Source organism: Biomphalaria glabrata, chromosome 18 (genome assembly GCF_947242115.1).
Source record: "Biomphalaria glabrata chromosome 18, xgBioGlab47.1, whole genome shotgun sequence".
Lineage (NCBI taxonomy): Eukaryota > Metazoa > Mollusca > Gastropoda > Planorbidae > Biomphalaria > Biomphalaria glabrata.
Window position 1 is genome coordinate 19193551 of NC_074728.1, and position 22791 is coordinate 19216341.

Below are 22791 nucleotides of genomic sequence, written 5' to 3' on the forward strand. Positions count from 1 at the left end.
GCCATTTTTGATTTCAGGACGAATGTCTACAAAGATCAGGAAATGGATGTAACAACTGTCTGTCGACACGCCCACATTTTCAATGTAAAAACTATTTTTCTAGAATGTATGTGTCTCTGAAGCATGCAAAAAACAAAAACTCAATAATTCTATTCTTAATTGTAATAAAATTATTATTAAAAATTATCAGCATGTAGGGCTACAAAAAAAAAGTTTTTTTTTTAAATTAAATGAAATCCTTTTTAGTGGCTGTGTGGGGGGGGAGGGTGCTCAGTACCACGAAAATTCTGGAAAGGGTACGCATAGATCAAAAGTTTGGGAAACACTGGTCTAGATCTATTACAAATTTAATGACATTACTGATCCAAACTAATTGATACAGTTAATATAAGCTTTTTTTTAAAAACATTTTTGCTTGTTTTCCCTGTTAGTGTTTTTAAATTCCCAAATTGCTTTGTCGTCTTTCCAGAATAAATAAGTTACATATATCTACAAAACAACAAAAATGTAAAAAAATAAAAAGAAAACAAAAAAAAAAAAAAAAAACAACAACAACAAATGGTGCAGATAACAAACACATATACTTGTACGTGACCTGTATTTTATTGTTTATTTATTAAAACCACAAACTAAAATAAGAAATTCGAGCAATTATTTCTTTCAATAAGCGCAATGTAAAATTCAACCAATTACATCCACCTTTTATTTCAACAAAGACATCAATTAGAATTAGGTAACAGAACATTGAACTTAATTGCCACTTCATAAGACACATCCGTCAGTTTTTTTTTTGTTTTTTTTTTTCAATTGAAATGTACTGGCTGCAAAGAAAAAATATTGTGTCTTTAACTGACCTGCATAACGCAGCTCAAGAAGATTCTAAATTTCTGGTGTACACGTAGATTGTTCGAGCAAAATATTAGTTATGCAGAATACAGCTACCAAATGTAAGTTTCAGATTAATAGTGCACGTACAAATCTTGATGGGAAAATAACGGGTAGCATTGACATCATTCGAATTTAATCTATAGATTGAACTTTTGCTATATCGAAAATTAAAGCCAGCTCTGCTTACATTGACGTTATTTACAACTCGCTACAAGCTTTCCAAGACTCTATTTACATTTCATGACGTAGTGTTCCTCTGGATTATACATTCCAATGAAAGCCTCTTTTTAAATTATCTTAGAAAGGTGCAAATAAATGCCCAGCTATCTTCTTCATTAGATCGTTCTTCTAGTGTCAGATGGTTTGGTTCATTGATTATTTTCTTTGTTTAAATGAAATTACATCTATCTATCTATCTCTATCTATCTATCTATCTATCTATCTATCTATCTATCTATCTCTATCTATCTATCTATCTATCTATCTATCTATCTATCTATCTATCTATCTATCTATCTCTATCTATCTATCTATCTATCTATCTATCTATCTATCTATCTATCTATCTATCTATCTCTATCTATCTATCTATCTATCTATCTATCTATCTATCTATCTATCTTAATGTTCATAGTTCTAATTCCATTCTCTATACATGTATTTAGTCAATTCTTTTCTTTTACTCTATATGTTACCAACCACTGCTGACTCATATTGCGTCGATTTTCATTCTACCTGCGAAATAACCTTCCTTCAGGCAGTGTACTATCCTCTGTCCAAGTTCTACCTAATCATCGTCGTCGTCTTCGTCATCGTCATCATCGTCGTAGGAGCTCCACGATCTGACGTCTTTCATGGTTCTCCTGCTTCGCTTCTTCATCACAGATCTCGTTGGTGCTTTGCTCGCGCGCTCTGGGGTGTGAGACACTCTCCTGGACATCAATCCGATTTTCCCCATGTATGACGACCTGCGTGCCTTCGTGACGTTGTGGTCCCGTTTCCTAATGACCGATGCAATGAGAAGTTTAAAAAGTTAACATTTTGAATTCGATATACAGAAATAGGTGGTTAGGTGAACAGAACTCAAGTCTGCAAGTTGGATTTGTGGAGTTTAATATTGAAACGTTTTTTTTTTTGTTTGGGGATTTAAAAATGGAGACATGTTTTGTTTGGGGATTTAAAAATGGAGACATGTTTTGTTTGGGGATTTAAAAATGGAGACATGTTTTGTTAGGGGACTAAAAATAGAGACATGTTTTGTTTGGAGATTTAAAAATGGAGACATGTTTTGTTTGGGGACTAAAAATGGAGACATGTTTTGTTTGGGGATTTAAAAATGGAGACATGTTTTGTTTGGGGATTTAAAAATGGAGACATGTTTTGTTTGGGGATTTAAAAATGGAGACATGTTTTGTTTGGGGACTAAAAATGGAGACATGTTTTGTTTGGGGATTTAAAGATGGAGACATGTTTTGTTTGGGGATTTAAAAATGGAGACATGTATTGTTTAGTGATTTAAAAATGGAGACATGTTTTGTTTGAAAATTTAAAAATTGGAATGTGTTTTAATTAGGGGGATTTCAAAATTGACAGATCTATGGAAGCAGTTCTAGTCTGACTTCACTTTTTCATTAAATATCTCATGACTTATAGCTTCTTTTAAAGGGAGAGTCCAAGCCAAACCATTTGAAAGACGTTTAGATTAATATTTTAATTAGATATATTTGTTCCGTAACCTTCTTCAGAAATTAAGATCATCAAGTCCTATCCCTAACGATCTAAAGGTCGGCATGGAAAGGCAGCCCTATGGGTTTAAACACAGGACAATAGAAATAGTAATTGGAGCGCATACCTACAACCATGGGAACAATCATTCTTTTTTAGATCCAAAGATGAAGTTTGAGTTTCTCTAAGCCTCCTGCTCACCATTTAGCACTGATCTGCTACATTAGACTTACTAACTTTTGTTCTTAGTCACTATTGTTCTAATAAGAACAAGAACAATTTAATAACATAACAGTTTTTATTAAATACCATTTTTAGTCAAAACCAACACAAAATGATAAATTATGGAAAAGTAACTTTGAGAGACAGAGTAAGTAGCATCTAGAGAGAAAGTTATATCTAGAGACAGAGTAGGTGATAACTAGAAACAGAGTAGGTGATATCTAGAAACAGAGTAAGTGATATCTAGAAACACAGTAGGTGATATCTAGAAACAGATTAAGTGATATCTAGAAACAGAGTAGATGATATCTAGAGACAGAGTAAGTGATATCTAGAGAGAGAGAGAGTAAGTGATATCTAGAAACAGAGTAAATGATATCTAGAAACTGAGTAAGTGATATATAGAGACTGAGTAAATGATATCTAGAAACAGAGTAGGTTATATTTAGAAACAGAGTAGGTGATATCTAGAAACATTGTAAGTGATATCTAGAAACAGGGTAAGGGATATCTAGAAACAGAGTAAATGATATCTAGAAACTGAGTAAGTGATATATAGAGACTGAGTAAATGTTATCTAGAAACAGAGTAGGTTATATTTAGAAACAGAGTAGGTGATATCTAGAAACAGAGTAAGTGATATCTAGAAACATAGTAAGTGATATCTAGAAACAGGGTAAAGGATATCTAGAAACAGAATAGGTGATATCTAGAAACAGAGTAGGTGATATCTAGAAACAGAGTAGGTGATATCTAGAAACAGAGTAGGTGATACCTACAAACAGAGTAGGTGATATCTAGAAACAGAATAGGTGATACCTACAAACAGAGTAGGTGATATCTAGAAAAAGAGTAGGTGATATCTAGAAACAGAATAGGTGATATTTAGAAACAGAGAAGGTGATATTTAGAAACAGAGTAGGTGATATCTAGAAACAGAGTAGGTGATACCTACAAACAGAGTAGGTGATATCTAGAAACAGAGTAGGTGATATCTAGAAACAGAGTAGGTGATATCTAGAAACAGAATAGGTGATACCTACAAACAGAGTAGGTGATATCTAGAAAAAGAGTAGGTGATATCTAGAAACAGAATAGGTGATATTTAGAAACAGAGTAGGTGATATCTAGAAACAGAATAGGTGATACCTACAAACAGAGTAGGTGATATCTAGAAAAAGAGTAGGTGATATCTAGAAACAGAATAGGTGATATTTAGAAACAGAGTAGGTGATATCTAGAAACAGAGTAGGTGATATCTAGAAACAGAGTAAGTGATACTTACTTTCTAAACAATATACATATGACTTTGATACTTACTTTCTAAACAATATAAATATGACTTTGATACTTACTTTCTAAACAATATACAGATGACTTTGATACTTGCTTTCTAAACAATATACATATGACTTTGATACTTACTTTCTAAACAATATACATATGACTTTGATACTTACTTTCTAAACAATATACAGATGACTTTGATACTTACTTTCTAAACAATATACATATGACTTTGATGCTTACTTTCTAAACAATATACATATGACTTTGATACTTACTTTCTAAACAATATACAGATGACTTTGATACTTACTTTCTAAACAATATAAATATGACTTTGATACTTACTTTCTAAACAATATACAGATGACTTTGATACTTGCTTTCTAAACAATATACATATGACTTTGATACTTACTTTCTAAACAATATAAATATGACTTTGATACTTACTTTCTAAACAATATACATATGACTTTGATACTTACTTTCTAAACAATATACAGATGACTTTGATACTTACTTTTTAAACAATATACATATGACTTTGATACTTACTTTCTCAACAATATACATATGACTTTGATACTTACTTTCTAAACAATATACAGATGACTTTGATACTTACTTTCTAAACAATATACATATGACTTTGATACTTACTTTCTAAACAATATACATATGACTTTGATACTTACTTTCTAAACAATATACAGATGACTTTGATACTTACTTTCTAAACAATATACAGATGACTTTGATACTTACTTTCTAAACAATATAAATAAACAGGGCACAAAGAGCAACAGCAAGACTAACAAGAGGGCGTACTGCTCATAGCCATCTGGGAAAGAAAGTCAGACAGCACATTACTTCTGAAAACGTTACAGCAGTAACAATATTTCTATATTAGGAGTCAGTTTGTGGATCGCATACTGCGTCTACGTATAAGAAGGTATATAGTTCTTAACTTGGTAATAAAATGACCCAATGACTATAAGTAAACAACACAGAGTTAAATGTAGTCTAAATGGGCATTTATCTGCTCTTGATTTTAATGCTTTAATCTTTTGCCTCTCACTCAAGCATCACTATGGCAACTTTCCACCCTTTGTGAATCACAAAAGCCGATTTTAAATAAATTAACTTACAGTTTTATGTAGTGTCCCAGTATATTGTTCTCTACTTAACCCTAGCCTCAGTTAAGTAAAATTGTTATTGCTAGGAGTGGTAATGGATATAAGGAGTCCGCTACCTATTAAATGTTTACAATGGCATGCGTCTCAAATAGCCTAAAACAACTAATACAGCTACAACAATACAAAATGCTCTGAAATATTGGGCCAGACGTAACTGTTAACAATAACAGCATAAAAGGGGAAAATGCGAGTCACTATTGACTAAACCAGTAAGCCTCGGACATGAGGGGCTCGTTAGCCATGACTGGCTACCCACCTAGGAGAAGGAAAACTCTAAATTTTAACTTTCGCTACCTTGCATCTACACACAAACATTTTTGTATGGGCATATTTGTTGGGGGTGGTATCTGGGGAAATCTTTCTGTGCTGCCTATATGGGCCCACACACAATTCAGCTCTAGCCCACTTAGGTAGCCAAGTAGCTTGTAGCCACACATGAAATGCGCGTATCCCAGAATACATATAAGCAGTTCTACTGTGTCAAATAAATCAGAGAAAAGAAAGACTTACTTGAGCAGCGACCGTAAACTTTTTCTGCACAGTCGGCACCACATTTCAGAGTACAGTCCCCTTCGCAGTTGTAGCCATAAAAGAAACGACCGCACTCTGCAACCACATAAATCAACACAATGCTCACACCTATCTACCAAAACAAAATCCTAAACACGTTATATAATAGTTTGCTATTTAACAATATTATTTATATAGAGCACAATATACTACATTCTAGTGTTGCATAGCGATTATAGATCATCTTATTATGTAGACTACCTAAGGGTATTTGGTTCTCTCAGGGTATAGCAATACGCGCTACTAAAAAAAAAGTGTCACCGGCTCTGCCAGGGTGTAGCAATGTGTGCTACTACCTACCAATGGGTAACCAGCTCCTGATATTTTCTTCTAGCGGGTACCCACCAAGGGCTAACAAGCTCCTCCTACCCGAACCTTACTGGCTTGGGCGCCAGTTGTTAGCCTTTGCAACTTTTTCCGTCAATCATAACAGCTTCGCCAGACCAATATCTGAACTACACGTAAGGGTCATTGGATGAATGTTATTAGTAATGGAGATGAGGGATAGTATACTGCTTATATCCCTTGGCACTTGCAGTATTAACATCACTAGGTACCTCGATAAACTGACCTAGATCCATTTTTTTTTCTCCCCAAAAAATGGCTGAAAAGTGTGTCAGCACATTTTACCCATTTTTTGGTCATTTCCATCAAAGTTTTAGCATCAAAGTTTTAGCATATTGTATTTGATTTGAGGACTAATTATGATTACTTTTTGTAAACATAAAATATCAGAGATCATTTTTATTTGCATTTTGAAGCCAATCTGTTAAATTTTTCTTAACAAAAGTTTATGTGAAAGTTGACATTTTTACAACTTTTTTCCTATAAAAGTTACAACAATGCTGTTTGCTACAATAATTTATCATATTATGAAATGTGTATATTTCAAATTTCATTAAATTCTCTTGGCGTACTTCGATAAAAATTTCAAAATGATCACAATGCAATGGAACCTATTTAGTTAGATAGAGCTTGGGAAATGCTTTCCAATGATACCAATTTTATATTGCTGAGTTAATTGTGAGGGAAGTTATTACATTTTTTAGTGGGCAAAAATTAGCCTTCTTTAGCCTTTGTAAATAAAAAAAAAACTGTGACCGAAACAACTGACAGTTGAACTTAAATTAACTGTATTATAAAAAGTCTTAAAGATATGGGGTTCTGTTCACCTAACCACCTATTTCTGTATATCTAATTCAAAATGTTAACTTTTTAAACTTCTCATTGTATCGGTCATTAGGAAACGGGACCACAACGTCACGAAGGCACGCAGGGCGTCATACATGGGGAAAATCGGATTGATGTCCAGGAAGGTGTCTCACACCCCAGAGCGCGCGAGCAAAGCACCAACGAGATCTGTGAAGAAGAAGCGAAGCAGGAGAACCATGAAAGACGTCAGATCGTGGAGCTCCTACGACGATGATGACGATGACGAAGACGACGACGATGATTAGGTAGAACTTGGACACAGGATAGTACACTGCCTGAAGGAAGGTTATTTCGCAGGTAGAATGAAAATCGACACAATATGAGTCAGCAGTGGTTGGCAACATATAGAATAAAAGAAAAGAATTGACTAAATACATGTATAGAGAATGGAATTTGAACTATGAACATTAAGATAGATAGATAGATAGATAGATGTCATCACGCAAATAATACCTAAATCAATGTACGGCAATTATACTGCTAACAGACTTGTGGTATATTTGACAACAAGTAAACTGCGAATCTTGGACTTTTAACTGCACCATCAGACAGGAAGATCTTAGCCATGAAATCGATATGCTATGGAAGGGCAAAGAAGGATCTTAGGTATCACCTACATAGACCGCACCACAAATAAGAAAATCTTAAACAGGATAACAATAGCAATAGGCACGATGACCACTGTCGAAAAACGTAAGGCCATATCCCGAGGTCCACAGGTCAGGGGTCAAAATAATATTTCTGAAGGGAACACCACCAGGGAAAAGGAAGAATAGGCAGACAGAGAAACCGATGGGAAGTTAACTTCAAAGAATGGTCGGGCCCTCTCATTGAAAGAGATTGCAGTCAGGGTAAAAAAAAAGAGAGGAATGGAAAGAAACGGTCAACAGATCATGTGTGGTGTCCCAGTGGTGAAGCCGACTAAAGGGTAAACTGCAGTTTAAAAGGAGACATGGAGTCTTCAAGTCTCAATTGGATAATGGAGAGACCTGTTACTGATTAGTCACTATTACGTACAAACGGAGGCTAGACTGTACAATTTCAATTATTAAAATTACTTTTAAAATTAGTTCATAAAATTTCCATATCACAATATAAAGCAGTCATCAGTAAATATATTAAAAAAATACTTTAAAAAAAGACAATATCTATGTACCTTCTTTCTACAACTTAAAGAGCTATTGTTTTTCTCTTTATAACCAATGAGTGTTAGATTAAAAAAAAAAACAACTATGGAAAATTTTTTACGCATTCCCCCCCCCCCTTCCCATTACCCCGAAGAATTAATTAATTTGTTTCTATGCAGTAAATAAAAAAAGAATACTTATCACAAGCATTCCGTTCTTTTTTTACAGAAATCTGTTGTAACCTTGGGATTCGATGGCTTTGATACTGCTTTAATTTGTCTGATTGAACGGGGGATTTCAACCTTAACCCCCCCCCCCCCCCCCACATGACATTTGGTGACTGTAGTTTTGCTATATTATGGTTTTTTCTTTTTGTAGGTGGAGTTTCAACAGTATAACCCACTTTGACTACGCTCACGAAATTCGGAGACTAAAGCTTCTATAGTTTTTAATGCCTTATGGTTTTAACTTTAAAACCCCCTTTCTATGCGCTCATGGAATGTATGCTGACTGTAGTAGTGGTTTACTTTCTTATTGAAAGGGGGGGGGGGGTTAACCCTAAAACCACTATTGACTACGCTCATGAAGCTTGGTGACTAGTAGTGGTTTAGTTTTTTATTGAAATGGGTTTGAATCTGAAACCCACCATTGGCTGCGCTGACGGAATAAGGTGACAAAAGTTTGGCTATAGCTTTTTTTTATTTTGAGGAGAATATGACCTCAAAACATCCCTTGGCTTAGAGCAAGAAATTAGTTGAATGTAAATTTCTTTTTAAAAAAATATACATGAAATAACGCAGCCCCGGACCACCCACACCCGGCTACGCCCATACGTTTTACTTTGTATAGTAAGTGAATCGTAACGTCTTCACGTAAACACTTTTTAAGAACGAACATGGAGACTTCACCTTCTAAACATCCCTTTTTGGGGTTCTTGTACCCGGGCTTACATTGCTGGCAGACTCCGGTGAACTTCTCACAGTCGTGTTCGCAGTGCTCACAGCTGTAGACGCAGTCGTCTCCCCATTTAAACGGATCACAATCTAAAAATAGAATATTTACTATTGTAGCCCTAGGTGTAAAACCTCCAGTATTTTAATGTATTTGATGTATTTGATGTTTGCTCGACCCCTCGATTTGTCTCAAGACCGATCGTTATAGAAGTTCTCAGTGCTGACCTGCAACGTCACAACCTGTGGGCAGTTTAGACCAATTGCTCGTTACCACGTCACAGGTCTGTACGACGTTCTGGTCTTCTATAACGACTGGTCTCAATTGTCTAGAGCAAAATGAATTGTAGAGGCTCGGATACGTTGGACCTTACTTATTTTTTTTTTTTTTGGGGGGGGGGGGGATCTTGCGACACTTTTTAAGACATCCCTTCCATCTAACAGGCTGAAAAAAAATTGAATACACGTGACTTGCGACATTTAGTACAAGACTAAAGTTCAAAGGTTACTTATAGAAGAAGGTGAAAAAAAAAAGGCAAAATATGGAAATGGAACCACGGTCCTTCTGGAACCAGCCTAGCGGTGACCAGGACCAGGTACCAGATTAATATCTGACTTAACCACCCATGTCCCCAATAAATGAACGTTTGAAGTCAGAAGTGTTATATTGACACGCATCGTTACCCAGGGTCACGTGATTAAAAACTTCTCTAAAGCCCAATTTCCTTCCACAATCGTTCTCACAAACAATTCTCTAGTTAAAGCCAACACATTCTGCGGCTTGAGACTTCTTCCAAAGACAAAAAAAAAAACAAAAAAAAAACATCCTTTATGGCATTGTTCTCTCGACACTAGAACACGATGAGGCCTGGTTCGGAGCTTGTATTCTTCCACTTCTCTCAATAACGTCGGTACCTTTAGTGCTGCTATTATTATACGTAACATGCAATCAGTTGTGTCAGTACTAAAAACTTTATACTTTATGTTTCAATGGTACACAGAAGCACACTCAAGTACTTTATATTTGTGACAAAGATCTCTAGGACAGATGATGTAAAGGTAATCTGTTTATGTGGCCCACGGTTAACGAGGGTGTCATGAAGCCAGTAGGCTACAACGACCAACCACCTTTACTTTTCCCCAACTAATGTCAGGTACCCATTAGAACTGGGTGGACTCGAAGGCGCCCAAAGATCCCGAAATTAAAAATGTAAAAAAAAAATTTAAATGCCAGGATTCGAACCCAGGACCCCCTGTTCGGATCCCAAGCACTTTACCGCTCAGCCACCGCGAGATCTTATCAAGTACACTATTCTTAAATTAATATAAGCCAACATAGACATTCAAATGGCACAATACCAAACAGAAATCAAACATTACAGACTGTTTGGGCACGTTATCTCCACATAGCAGTTGCTTTCCTTGGCCTCTGACTTGTTTCCTTTACACACACTGCCAGGCTTGGATCTATCACACACTCTGTAGACAGACAAAAAAAGTATTTTATGTGTGTGGGGGCTGAGTTGTTAAGCAGTTGGCTTCTGAACCTAAAGGCCTAAATGCAGCACGGAAAACCTTCTCCCAGATACCCCCTCTCCCCCCTCTCCACAACTGAGATTGGACCAAAGCGCTCTGAGTATGAAAGTAGCGCTATATAAAAGCCATATTTTTTTTTTTTACTTGATTCAATTCTCGGTGAAGACTGTGATTTTGAATTTCGGGATTTTTAAGGCGCTCCCCCCCCCCCTGAATCCACCCAACTCTAATGGGTCAGTGACTGTAGTTAGGAAAGAATAGGAGGTTGGTCGTTGTGCTGGCCACATGACACCATGCTCTATCCGTTGAACAAAGAAATATATGACGTTATAGATCGAAAGGTCTGAAAGGGGAACATTTTTTTTTAGACAAAGGAGACGATGGAAATAAAACACAAAGGAATTGAAGCACACCTATGAAAGAAACTCTTTTATTTCCGATAAAGTAAGAGACGGATTAAGAGACGTAGTTAACAGATCTAATCTTATAAAATACAGAAGTTACTTCAAAAAAAGAAGATGATGACGTCCTATAAGTGTTTCTAAGCCAATCTAGTCATGCATGTTAATCGATGACTTGAACTCTGTCGTTAGTTTTCCTGGCTGGCTCATTAATGATTAAAATCACAAATAAAGGAGTATCAAGTATGAATCCATTTTATGTTATTAGAAGATTGTCATCAACATGTATGGTGACACATCAATACAACAGGACTTGTTTTTTTGTATGGCGATCTAATAGAAGGCAGGAGAGCCGCTGGTCTCCCACTTTTAGGGTTATATAGATGTATGCAAACACGACACGAAGCTCTTCAAAATTGACACTAGCAGCTGGAAAGAGGTGGCACTGGATAGACCCATATGGAGAGCATAAAGGAAGGGTCACGGATTGCAGAAGTCATACACAACAAAAGCAGAAAGAAGGGTGAAAATGCAACGGCGCCTGGTGATTATATATGCCCAACCTGCGATCGCAGCTGTGTATCAAGGATTGGCCTCTTTAGTCACACAAAAGTTGCAAATGGAAAAGATCATCTCCCCAGACGTAAAAACAATACAACAGGTTCAAAGACTGACAAAAGGTGAGAACGGATAACTCACCGCTCTCTGTAAGCCTTAGTGTCAAGACAACTCCTGGAGCAGTGCCACTCGTGCCATGGTTCAAACACATCTGACAACATGACACACAAAGTAAGTTACCGAGACGAAAGTGAATCCAAAAACTCATCTAGGAAAAGGCTCAGAATGAATAGTTCTTACAAACAAAAAGAAAGTTTTTTTGGTTTTCTTTACCGTAACATTGTCCTGTTACTCTGCTCAAGCAGTCATCACTACAAACGTCAATACAGCTTAGTTTGCAGTCTATCCCATAGGTGTAATCAGGGCAACCTGGATATATGAAGTTACGAAGTGTATTTTTTTTACAAAGCTTATATCAACTCACTGTCTGTCTGGTAAAAAAGTTGTACATGTTATTTCTCCAACCCCAATCTCGGATCAAGCTGAAATTTTAAACAATTTTTTCTTTTACCTGACAGCACAAGCGTCAATAAAAAAATATTTACTAATTAATTATTGGTAATTAATTATTTCGTTTGATATCTTGAACAAGGGAAAGAAATAGTACTTGGCCGAAGTGGTTGGATAAGCTGAATTAGTCCCCTTTATAGGTCACCGCTATAAATTGAAACAAACAATATAGAACTATACAATCTTCCCAAGGCATAAGTACCTCACTAGCATAGTGATTAGCACGTCGGCCTGACCAAAAGTTCGAATTCGGGTCGTTCCACTCTCCTTTTTTTTTTTTTGTAAATTCTTCTAAAAACCAATTAAAATCCACCCAGATATCCCTTTCTACCCCCCACCCCCATTTTTCCAACTGGTCCAGGTAAGTGATAGGATCATAGCGTACTGAGAAGGCTAAAAGCATGACATAGCGCGAAACAAAAAAAAAAAGGTAAAAAATGGTATTAATCGCACATATTTTTGTTGCAGGTCTAGATCTATTTCAAATTTAATTACACGACTGATCCAAACTAATTGAACCAACAAAAAAAATGTTAAAATACTTTTTCGGCACCCGGTTGCGGGGTCTGTAAAGCCGGCCTTGCACGTTTCACACAGACCACTGAACTTGTCGCAGTCGTTGACGCAATTCTCACAAGACATTATGCAGTTCGTCCCCCATCGAAAAGACGGACAATCTGTGGAGAGTCAGCAGTCTATTGCTGTCTGTACACAATAATAAAACACACAGAAGTCTCTAAGTTTAAATATGTTACTAATGATGTTACTCTAATTAAATGTAAATATTCATATGTTATAAATCTCATGGAAGTGAAAGATTCAACGGTTCTGGGGAAAAAATTACAGCTTTCAAAAGAACATAAACATATGAGACTCTGAAGATACGAGGTTGTATATAGAAGGGGAATGACAAATACATTAGCATATTATAACTGGCCCTAGTATACCTATAGTACCTCTGGTGGGTGCAGAATTCAAGCAGTCTTTGTGATGCTCACCGAAAACAAAAGAAGCCTTAGCCAAGAGAAATACACAGAAAGCTGCCCTATCAGCTAGCCCTAAAACAGGTGCATACAGATGCACGGCCAGTGGCGAAATCTGCCGCTCCCTAATTGGCTTGATTAGCCACACCAGATTCCTGGGCATTCCTAGTGTACCTATGGTATAAGCAGAATTCAAGCAGTCTTTGTCCGTTCTTTGTTTAATACGATCCTCGCTGAGAGCAAAATAAACGAAGCTACATCAGCCAAGAGAAAGAAAAAGAAAGCTGCCCTGTCAGCTAGCCGCTAGCCCAAGGACAGATGCATACACATGCACGAACTATGGCGAAATCTGCCGCTCCAGAATTGGCTTGAGTCTGCCCCGTCTCATGATGAAACCAAAACTAGTGACTCATTTGGGAGCATCCATTGTCTTCCGTGACAGGAGGAGCCATATATTGCAAGTAGCAGGAGGTAAGGATTTTAATATTTTATGCAATAGAGGTATTCTTTGTGAGATGTGCACACTGCATGAAAGGTGAACTGTGTATGATGTATGAAGGTTAGAGTGAGAGAGAGAGAGAGAGAGAGAGAGAGAGAGAGAGAGAGAGAGGGGGGGGAGGCGAGAGAGTCTAATTGGAAGAAAAGTAGAATGGGGTTGATCCGAATCTCTTCCAAGTCACGTGATAGTGTTGTTTACATTAGTGGCCTTATTGATTTCATTGTAATTTGAATATGAAAATAGTCTAGACAGAGTTGGGTGGACTCATAGGCGCCCTAAGGATCCCGAAATTAAAAAAATCCCCAGTCTTTGAAAGGATCCGAACCCGGGATCCTCTATTCGGAAGCCAAGCCCTTTATTACTCGGCCACTATTAAATATATAGGCCTAATTACCGTTAGGACATTTCGTATTAAAGTAACAGGTCCCTGGTCTTGTTTCGGATAACGGTCCATCGCAAAGCTTGTTATGTTGACACTGTCTGGAAAGAGCAAAAGATTTGTTTGTTCTAAACACAATTTTACAAAGAAGTTGAACTAAAAACTGCACTGATTAGGAAAAACATTAGGAGCAGCTAACTCTCTAGAATCCTGTCGTAAGGGATAGTCGAAATGAAGATTATTCCCCTTAGCAAAGTTTAATTGAGAAATGTTTTCGTATTAGCTGAAGTATTAGTCCGATCAAATTGAGATTCAGTTTGACTGCAATTGTCCACCACTGCAGCTTCACCTATCCCTTAGTTTGTAGGACCGTTGAGGCACCACACAAGATCTGTTTACCGTCTTCCTCCCTTCCTCTCTTTCTTTCGCATTTGATCGAACTTTCTTCTTCCCATTCTTGTATGCTGACTTCTCATCGCTACAACGGTCACATGTTCAAAAGCAAGGCGAGCCACCTAATTGGAGGTACTCGGCTGTGGTCAGGGATGGACGCCGCCATGCAAATATCTAGCCCCTCGTTACACCACATTATGACCATAACAAGCAAGAGAAAAAAAGATCACATTTTTAAAAACAAAGCTTCTCTAAGGAAAAGAACCACTAATTACTGCCATTTATCTGAAATGGCAGGGTTTAGTTCCCTTTGTTTTATATAAAACGAAATTAATTATATAGTTTTCATAGATTAGATAATTAATTTTTGGATTAATTATTGTATTGTCATCAACTATAAATAATTATGCAAAATTTCAGCTTCCGATAATGTGAAAGGGGAGAAAAAACGTGTCAAAAAGGGAATTAAATCCATATACTTCCACATCTCTCATTAAGTAGCAATTATTCTCCTTATTTCATTATCAAAGTAAATGATTAATACCAAATAATCAATTAACTAATTGTTTTATTTTTTTAAAACTATTGATTCGTGTCTTGTCAGGTACAAAGAAATAATTGTGCAAAGTTTCAACTTTTATCCTAGAATAGGAAATGGGAGAAAACACGTTTTCTAAACTTATACCAGAAAGACAGAAAGATAGCAAGAAATAGTTGATACAAGCTTTGTAAAAAGAAAAAAGTTCAAAGTTTCAAAACCTTGCCAAATATAGGGCAGAGGATGAAAAGGTCATCTGTTTATCTGGCCCACGGTTAACGAGGGTGTCATGTCGCCAGCACAACCACCAACCGCATTTACTTTGCCTCCTACAAATTTTGGGTAGCTACTGAAATAGGGTGGATTAAGGGGGGCCCTTCCGAAATTCCCGAAATTATAAATTTCAAGTTTTACTGGGATTCGAACTAGAAACCTCTTGGTCTGGAAGCCAAGCGCTTTGCCATTTAGCCACCACAGCTTTTTTAATGAGATGATACAATTTACAATTTGTGAAGTCCAATTCTACATTCTTACTGTTGAGTTTCAGTTACCTTATTCGTATCATGTTAGTCTTGGAGCAGTCTCTGGTACAGACCCAATCAGACCACGGTTCAAAGCCTGTTAACGCTAACAACAAAATGTCAACAATGGAGAATAACGTTACATTAAAAGTAAGCGCGATCTCGCGGTTTATATCATAAAAGTTCTTTCTTATACGTACTCGAAATGTTTTGTTTTTTTCTACGCTTACCTAAAATAGGTCAAGTACCCCCCCCCCCCCCGACTGAAATTCGTATTAGTCTGCTTATGAAATTTTATTCATAGACTCATGTAGCTGAAAAAAATCTTTAATCTTTACTTTGATAGGGACTTTATCCTAGTTCTTAGGCTAAACACCATCCGACGGACAACAAATACACCACCGTCATATTATGATTCATTACAAAGCTTATATCAACTCAATTTGGCTGTCTGTTTGGTAGGAATCTTGTACACGTTATTTCTCCCACTTCCCAGTTTAAAGTTAATGTTGAAACTTTGCAAAACTATTAATTGTCGATGACAAAACATGAATCAATCAAAAAATTAACCACTTAATTATTTAGTCGTGATTATACATACACACAATAAAAGCAAATTTTCTTTTCAACGGAAAGCAGCATATCAATAACGAATTATTTTTAATCTATCAGGAAAACGAAAATTTGAAGTTTTAAGAAATAATATTTATGGTATATTATATAAGTTACAAATATACAATATACATTTATCGACTAATTAAAGCTTCTCTGTACTCACCCTCGCTAGTAAGTGATACATCCAGGGCTTTTCTAGGTGCCAAGGCTTCGTTCCATGTGAAATCAAAATTATTATTATGTAAACAGTAGTAAGTTTATTTATGCACAATTTTAAAAGCTTTACTTGGAAAGCGATATTTTAAATAATACATACCGAGGAGGACAACAGTAGTCTACTCACAACACGAAATAGTGCTACCCTATAAGGTGCTATTTTACATTGTTACCCAATAGTTAGTTCTTCTAAGGTTGTTCTACTTAAGAGTGTGCAAATTTATATGTGATTTAAGGAGCCGTCCCCCTGATATGCGATTAAATGATAACTAGTTGATAGACAGCTTCCGGTCGGAAGGCTTCGTTCCATGTGAAATCAATTGCCAGAAATGTAAAACAAAAGCATTATTATGTAAGCAGTAGTAAGTAAATTTATGCACGTTTTTTTAAAAGCTATACTTGGAGAGTGATATTATATATACATAATGCTCAAAGCTACTTTAGTTTGGGTTGCGGGCGTAATAGTGCTACCCTATGTGGTACTACTTTACATAGTTCTGCTACAGTATATGTTTCCTAAGGTTGTTCTACTTAAGTGTGTGCTAATGTATATGTGGTTTAAGGAGCCGTGTCCTGTGATGCGATTTAATGATCACCTAGTTGATGGACAGCTAATAAAGTAACGCAACTACATTAAACGCCCACCCCCCCAAAAAAAAATATTTTTTTTTTACAATTTATTTTTTACTTCTTCAATCATTTGCTATTTTAGATTGGTCCCCAAATGGCCGCTTACGGACAACCACAGGACAACCACAGGGCTGATGTGATACAAAATGAATATGGGGATTTTCCCCGGTGCGCTCGTTCTTCAGCCTCACCTCTAGCCCGAGTTTTTTTAGAAACAATTCTTGGTTAAAATGGATGCAACAAATGGACTGAGCAGTTGTTGGGCCGATGAAGGGGATATTCCATTGGCTTGGAGCTCCAAGAGTCTTGGACTCTACTCTTCAGACCATTAGAAAGAAGAAGAAGAAGATATCGTTTACCTAATAAAATAGCATAAATCACTTTAAACCGTAAAATAACCTCAATAAATATAGTGTAGACAAGATACTTTATTTTTCTGGTAGATGAAACTCACCTTCCCTTAAGTCTCTTTATACAAATTGTATACAACTTGTCAACAATACAAATTGTAATAAAATTTGTTACATTTAAAACAATTGTTGAGACCAAATATAAAAAATGGGGTTCTTTGGAATATTATTATTTTTTAAAGATCGATTGTAGGACCACAATAATACCTCGGTGCGAGCATAGGTAAAAGACATACCTGGTACTATTACCTCTGGGTTGATCGGGTTGTCCTCAAGGTTGTCCAGGTCATAGATAGGATTTCGGAACTCGGTGTAAACTCCAGACCCTCTTTCAGTGACAGCTGTTACTGGAAAGATCAAACGAAAACACGTCTGGTAGTTGAACTAAAATATTAATTACACTCAAAGTGGTATAGGTTAGAGTTAAACCGCTAAACCCTTGGAATGTTTTATACAAAATATTGAGTGGAACTTTCACTTGTGTTGAATACATTCTTTTAACCATTTTTGTAACGCTTTAATATTCCTTATCCAGGAGTCCTGGATTCGAATCGCGGTGAAGACTGGGATTTTGAATTTCGGGATTTTTGGGGTGCCCCATATCTAATGGGTACCTGACTTTAATTAGGGAAATCGCTGGCTACATGACACCCTGCTCTTTATCCGTTGGCCATAGAAACAGATGATCTTAACATCATCTTCCCTATCGTAAGGTCTGAAAGGGGAACTTTACTAATTCTCATGTTAGCAACAATCTTTCAATTCTTTTTCACTTCTTTCTTTCAATCTTCCTTCTTCCTTTCAGTTTTCTTCAATCGTTCATTTCTCTTCAAGCTTACATATTTTACTTTTCTCTCTATCTCTTAGCTGTCAATGACAAAACTGTTACCTGAAGTAATATTGGAGAATTTCGTTGACTCACTGTCTGTGGAGATAAATTAAAGAACTTTAATCCAAGACAAAACAAATTATAAATAATTAATAAACTTCATCTCGTTAATTAGACAATGAATATCTACTCTAATCGGTACAAATTAAAAAAAAAGTAAAGTTCCCCTTTCGATCTATGGTCAGATGATATAAAGGTCATCTGTTTCTGTGGCCCAAGGTTAATGAGGGTGTCAAGTGGCCAGCACAACGACCAACCGCCTAAATAATGTCAGGTGCCTATTAGAGCTGGGTGAACTCAGAGGCGCCCTAAAGATCCCGTAAGTAAAATGCCCAGTCTTGAACAGGATTCGAATCCGGGACCCCAGGTTCAGATGCCAAGCGCTTTTTTTTTACTCAACTACCGCCCCTTAGTTATGACAATTAAAAGCAAAAAAAAAAAAAGGAAATTCGTTAAAAGTATCACAGTTTTAAATAGCTATGACATTCGAGTTGGGAGACCAATTTCATCCTCTGATACGGAACTAGATCCAATCCCGTTTTGTGTTTTGCTCTAAAGCCAAGAATAAGTTTTGGTAATATTTCTCCGACCCACCCTTCGACCCACCAGCCTCCTCAGCTGCACTGCAAACCACCAATTGATACCAGCTACTGTTTTACTTACAAATTATATTGCCGAAATCAGACATTACAACTTATGATTTATACCAGTGTTTCTCAAACTTTTTTTCTTCACGGAACATTTCTCGCATTATGAGTATTAAATGGAACATTTTGCTTATTTGTTAAGTGAGATTCATTCTCCTGGGGGCCTAGTTCATTATTCCTGTAGTTCGAGGAACACCTAGTGAAGCCTCGCAGAACACTAGGATTCCACGGAACACAGTCCCGGAAACACTGATTTTAGACCACTCATTACTCAAATGTATATTTGGCAGTGTCCGGATATGGGTACTTATCGAATTACTACAAACTAGGAAACTGACCTAAAAATGTGTTAAGGTCCTCGTCTATTAACCTATCGCCATCATCATCTGTAACATGTAATATAATAGATAGAATGAGAACTTCAATTAAAATGTCAAACATGTTAATACGAATGGCTAGATTTAAAGACTGCGACACAGTGTTGATATCGCGGTTATCTACAGTGAAGTTTTTGTACAGGCTGGATGATTAATTGGAAATTGAAGTGGTAAATTAATTTGGAGCCCTGAGTTGTCAAGTTCTTTGAGCTAATTGTATCGTGTGGTGCAGGTTGCACAGAGCCTGGATGAGAATCGTTACAATAAAATTGATTTAAATAATAGTGACAATTAATGAAAGTGATGTTAGGTAATGATTTCCGGAATATGTTTTTTTTTTTTTTTGTTGTTTTTTTTACCTTTTTCATTCAAATACTCTTCATCAATAGCACCGTCACAATCATTATCAACAAGGTCGCCCTCCTTCATTCTATCCAGATCTTTGAAACATTTCTAATTCATATGAGAAACAAGGTAAATGTACAAATAATAATAAAAAAAAAACAAAAAACTAGCGTCTATTATGAGAAATGTTTGTGATTATTAAAATGGATCGCCGGCTGTATTTGTTTGGGTAGATATGCGTTGTTGTTGTTTTTTGGTGGGGGATGAGCATATTTCAATTGCTTCTATATCTCTCAATACTTCAAGGCTTATATGCCCTTATATTATTACATTTTCTATATGAAACAATATTAATTAAACACAACTTATTGATTAACTAATTGGCTTTCGATTGATTCATGTCTTGTCATTGACAGTGAATAATTGTGCAAAGTTTCAACTTGATCACAGAATGGGAAGAGGGAGAAAGAACGTCTACACGATTTTGACCAGACAGACAGAGTAAACTGATATATTTCTCTGGCCTCCTTCAGATGCAAAGCGACTATGAAAATGAGATGAATGCCTGGGCATTAGCTGTGATCAGCACGATGTCGTCCACCTATCAATGCCTCCTCCCTCTCAACGCCGCCGATGCATCCAAATGAACGGCAAGTGCCAATAGAGTTTGTAGTCAGCGGCAAAATCTTTAGACAATCTTTTCATTACACATCCCACAGTGTCTGTGTATCAAATGTAATGTCCATGACAAAGAGTTTGCGAATAATGTGGATACTGCCAGATATTAGTGACTAACTGTCAAGTACAATTTCTTCCCTGTTTAAGACCAAAGATAATAATTAATTACCTATAGTCAATGATTATTGATGATATTAATAATTGTTTTTGTTCTTATATTGATTCTTCTTTTGTCAGGTAAAAGAAGTAATTGTGTACAATTTCGACTACAACCGATATTGGGCCTAGTGGAGTGAGTTTATAAAACCTTTGTAGAAATTGAGTGAACTTGTTCATATTTCCTTTCCTTAATTTCATTTACATATTTTGCTAAATGGCTGCACGGTATTGCACACTCGTAAATCCGGCCATGGTTATGGATATTGTATTTTTGTAAACTATATTATCTCCCTTTTTTTCCTACATAATCGATAATATACACATTCAACTTTTTTTTTGTGTGTAATATAAATGATCTCCCCTTCTTATACCAATTTTACCTGTACTTACAGTGTTGATCTGACTGGTTATGTATCCTGCGGGGTACATGTAGGCGTAGTACTGACCATGGCCATACACGTAGCATCCTATAAATGACCGTTCAGAGGTCAGTGTGTAGTCTATGTTCGGTTTGACCTCGACCTGACCAAACATCCAGGACTGACCCTCAGGGAAATGTGTCCACCTTTTGTAAAACCAAAAAAGCTAAAATAAAGTGTTTAAGTCACATAAGACATAAGGATGCACACACTACACGAAACAATGACACTTTGATACTCCACACATCTATTTACTTATTCAATTTATTTTCCGGTTTCCAGTGTCGTAGCTAGGAATTTACCATTATTTGGGGGCCCCTGCATTTTGCGTAATATTTAATGGTAAAAAAAACAAACACTCATTGGCCCCTCTCCTCAAGTGGGGGGCCCGGTGGATTTTTCAATTGCCCCTCCTTCCCCCACCTTAGCTACGCCTTTGCCAGTTTCAAATGTGTGGGGAAAAAAGCAAAATAAAAAAATAGGCCTACGATTTTTTAAATCATATCTCATACTAAAGAGAGACCACCATCCAATAGCAGCCCTATATATATATATATCACTATTGCAAGTTGTGTCTGCCTTATGTAATTAAAAAAAATAAAAGAATTACCACTAATTGATTAGCTAAATAATACATGTGTAAGCTTTCAACTTGATCTGTGAACAAGAAGTAGAAATTAAAAAAAAAGGGTAAAAGAATCTTCTCAGTCATGTAGTCGCAGTGAGTTAATATAAGCTTTGCAATCATTATTTGAAATGTATATCATTTACTGTCTTTATTGTATACTGTATATTCAGATGGATGTCTATGATTCTAAATCAATAGGGTTTTTTTCCCTCACTAACCTGCTTATTTTCAGTGGATCTCCTTTCAGAGTTAAATAATTGGCGAAGTGTTTCTTTACAATCACAATGATGTAGTAGAAATTGGAAAAGAATCTCGGCATTCTGAAAAAGATTTTTTTTTGCCAATATTATATACATTCCCAGTGTTATTTGTTCGGCTATGAGCAAAGTACGTGTAGCAGTGGTGGTATGTGTAGCAGTGGTGGTACGCGTAGCAGTGGTGATACGTGTAGCAGTGGTGGTACGTGTAGCAGTGGTGATACGTGTTGCAGTGGTGGTAGGTGTTGCAGTGGTGATACGCGTAGCAGTGGTGGTACGTGTAGCAGTGGTGGTACGTGTTGCAGTGGTGGTACGTGTAGCAGTGGTGATACGTGTAGCAGTGGTGGTACGTGTAGCAGTGGTGGTACGTGTAGCAGTGGTGGTACGTGTAGCAGTGGTGGTACGTGTTGCAGTGGTGGTACGTGTAGCAGTGGTGATACGTGTAGCAGTGGTGGTACGTGTAGCAGTGGTGGTACGTGTAGCAGTGGTGGTACGTGTAGCAGTGGTGGTTCGTGTAGCAGTGGTGGTACGTGTAGCAGTGGTGGTACGTGTAGCAGTGGTGGTACGTGTAGCAGTGGTGGTACGTGTAGCAGTGGTGATACGTGTAGCAGTGGTGGTACGTGTTGCAGTGGTGGTACGTGTAGCAGTGCTGATACATGTGACAGTGGTAATACGTGTGGCAGTGGTAATACGTGTAGCAGTGATGATACGTGTAGCAGTGATGATACGTGTAGACGTGGTGATACATGTAGCAGTGGTAATATGTGTAGCAGTGGTAATACATGTAGCAGTGGTGATACGTGTAGCAGTGGTGAAAGGTGTGTGATAGATGCTGAATATGAACACTGCGACAGATTTGGACAGATGTGAACCACTGACAGCATCATTCTCCAGTGCAGATCGTTCTGTAAATACCTTCATATCTTCATACTATTATAACATAAAATTATCGGTGTGTTTGTG

The 22791-nt window shown here is 36.8% G+C and overlaps 1 protein-coding gene across 2 annotated transcripts in view; it reads right to left on the reverse strand.

The window, feature by feature from the left end:
- Positions 1 to 604: 604 nt before the first annotated feature.
- Positions 605 to 22791, reverse strand: part of LOC106077735 (uncharacterized) — a 38918-nt gene continuing 16731 nt past the window's right edge. Inside the window, exons 11-27 of one of the 2 annotated variants that reach the window (XM_056017848.1) lie at positions 21790 to 21891; positions 20915 to 21089; positions 19702 to 19795; positions 19304 to 19351; positions 18319 to 18354; positions 17666 to 17776; positions 16337 to 16381; positions 15589 to 15664; positions 14122 to 14207; positions 12788 to 12922; positions 12009 to 12104; positions 11817 to 11886; positions 10565 to 10659; positions 9139 to 9273; positions 5832 to 5927; positions 4891 to 4966; positions 605 to 1889 (exon numbers count right to left, since the gene is read on the reverse strand). In XM_056017848.1, coding sequence (XP_055873823.1) covers positions 1676 to 1889; positions 4891 to 4966; positions 5832 to 5927; positions 9139 to 9273; positions 10565 to 10659; positions 11817 to 11886; positions 12009 to 12104; positions 12788 to 12922; positions 14122 to 14207; positions 15589 to 15664; positions 16337 to 16381; positions 17666 to 17776; positions 18319 to 18354; positions 19304 to 19351; positions 19702 to 19795; positions 20915 to 21089; positions 21790 to 21891 — 1690 coding nt within the window. In that variant the 3' untranslated portion in view covers positions 605 to 1675. Of the gene's footprint in view, positions 1890 to 4890; positions 4967 to 5831; positions 5928 to 9138; positions 9274 to 10560; positions 10660 to 11816; positions 11887 to 12008; positions 12105 to 12787; positions 12923 to 14121; positions 14208 to 15588; positions 15665 to 16336; positions 16382 to 17665; positions 17777 to 18318; positions 18355 to 19303; positions 19352 to 19701; positions 19796 to 20914; positions 21090 to 21789; positions 21892 to 22791 lie in introns of those variants that run through there. The other variant, XM_056017849.1, reaches the window with a different exon arrangement.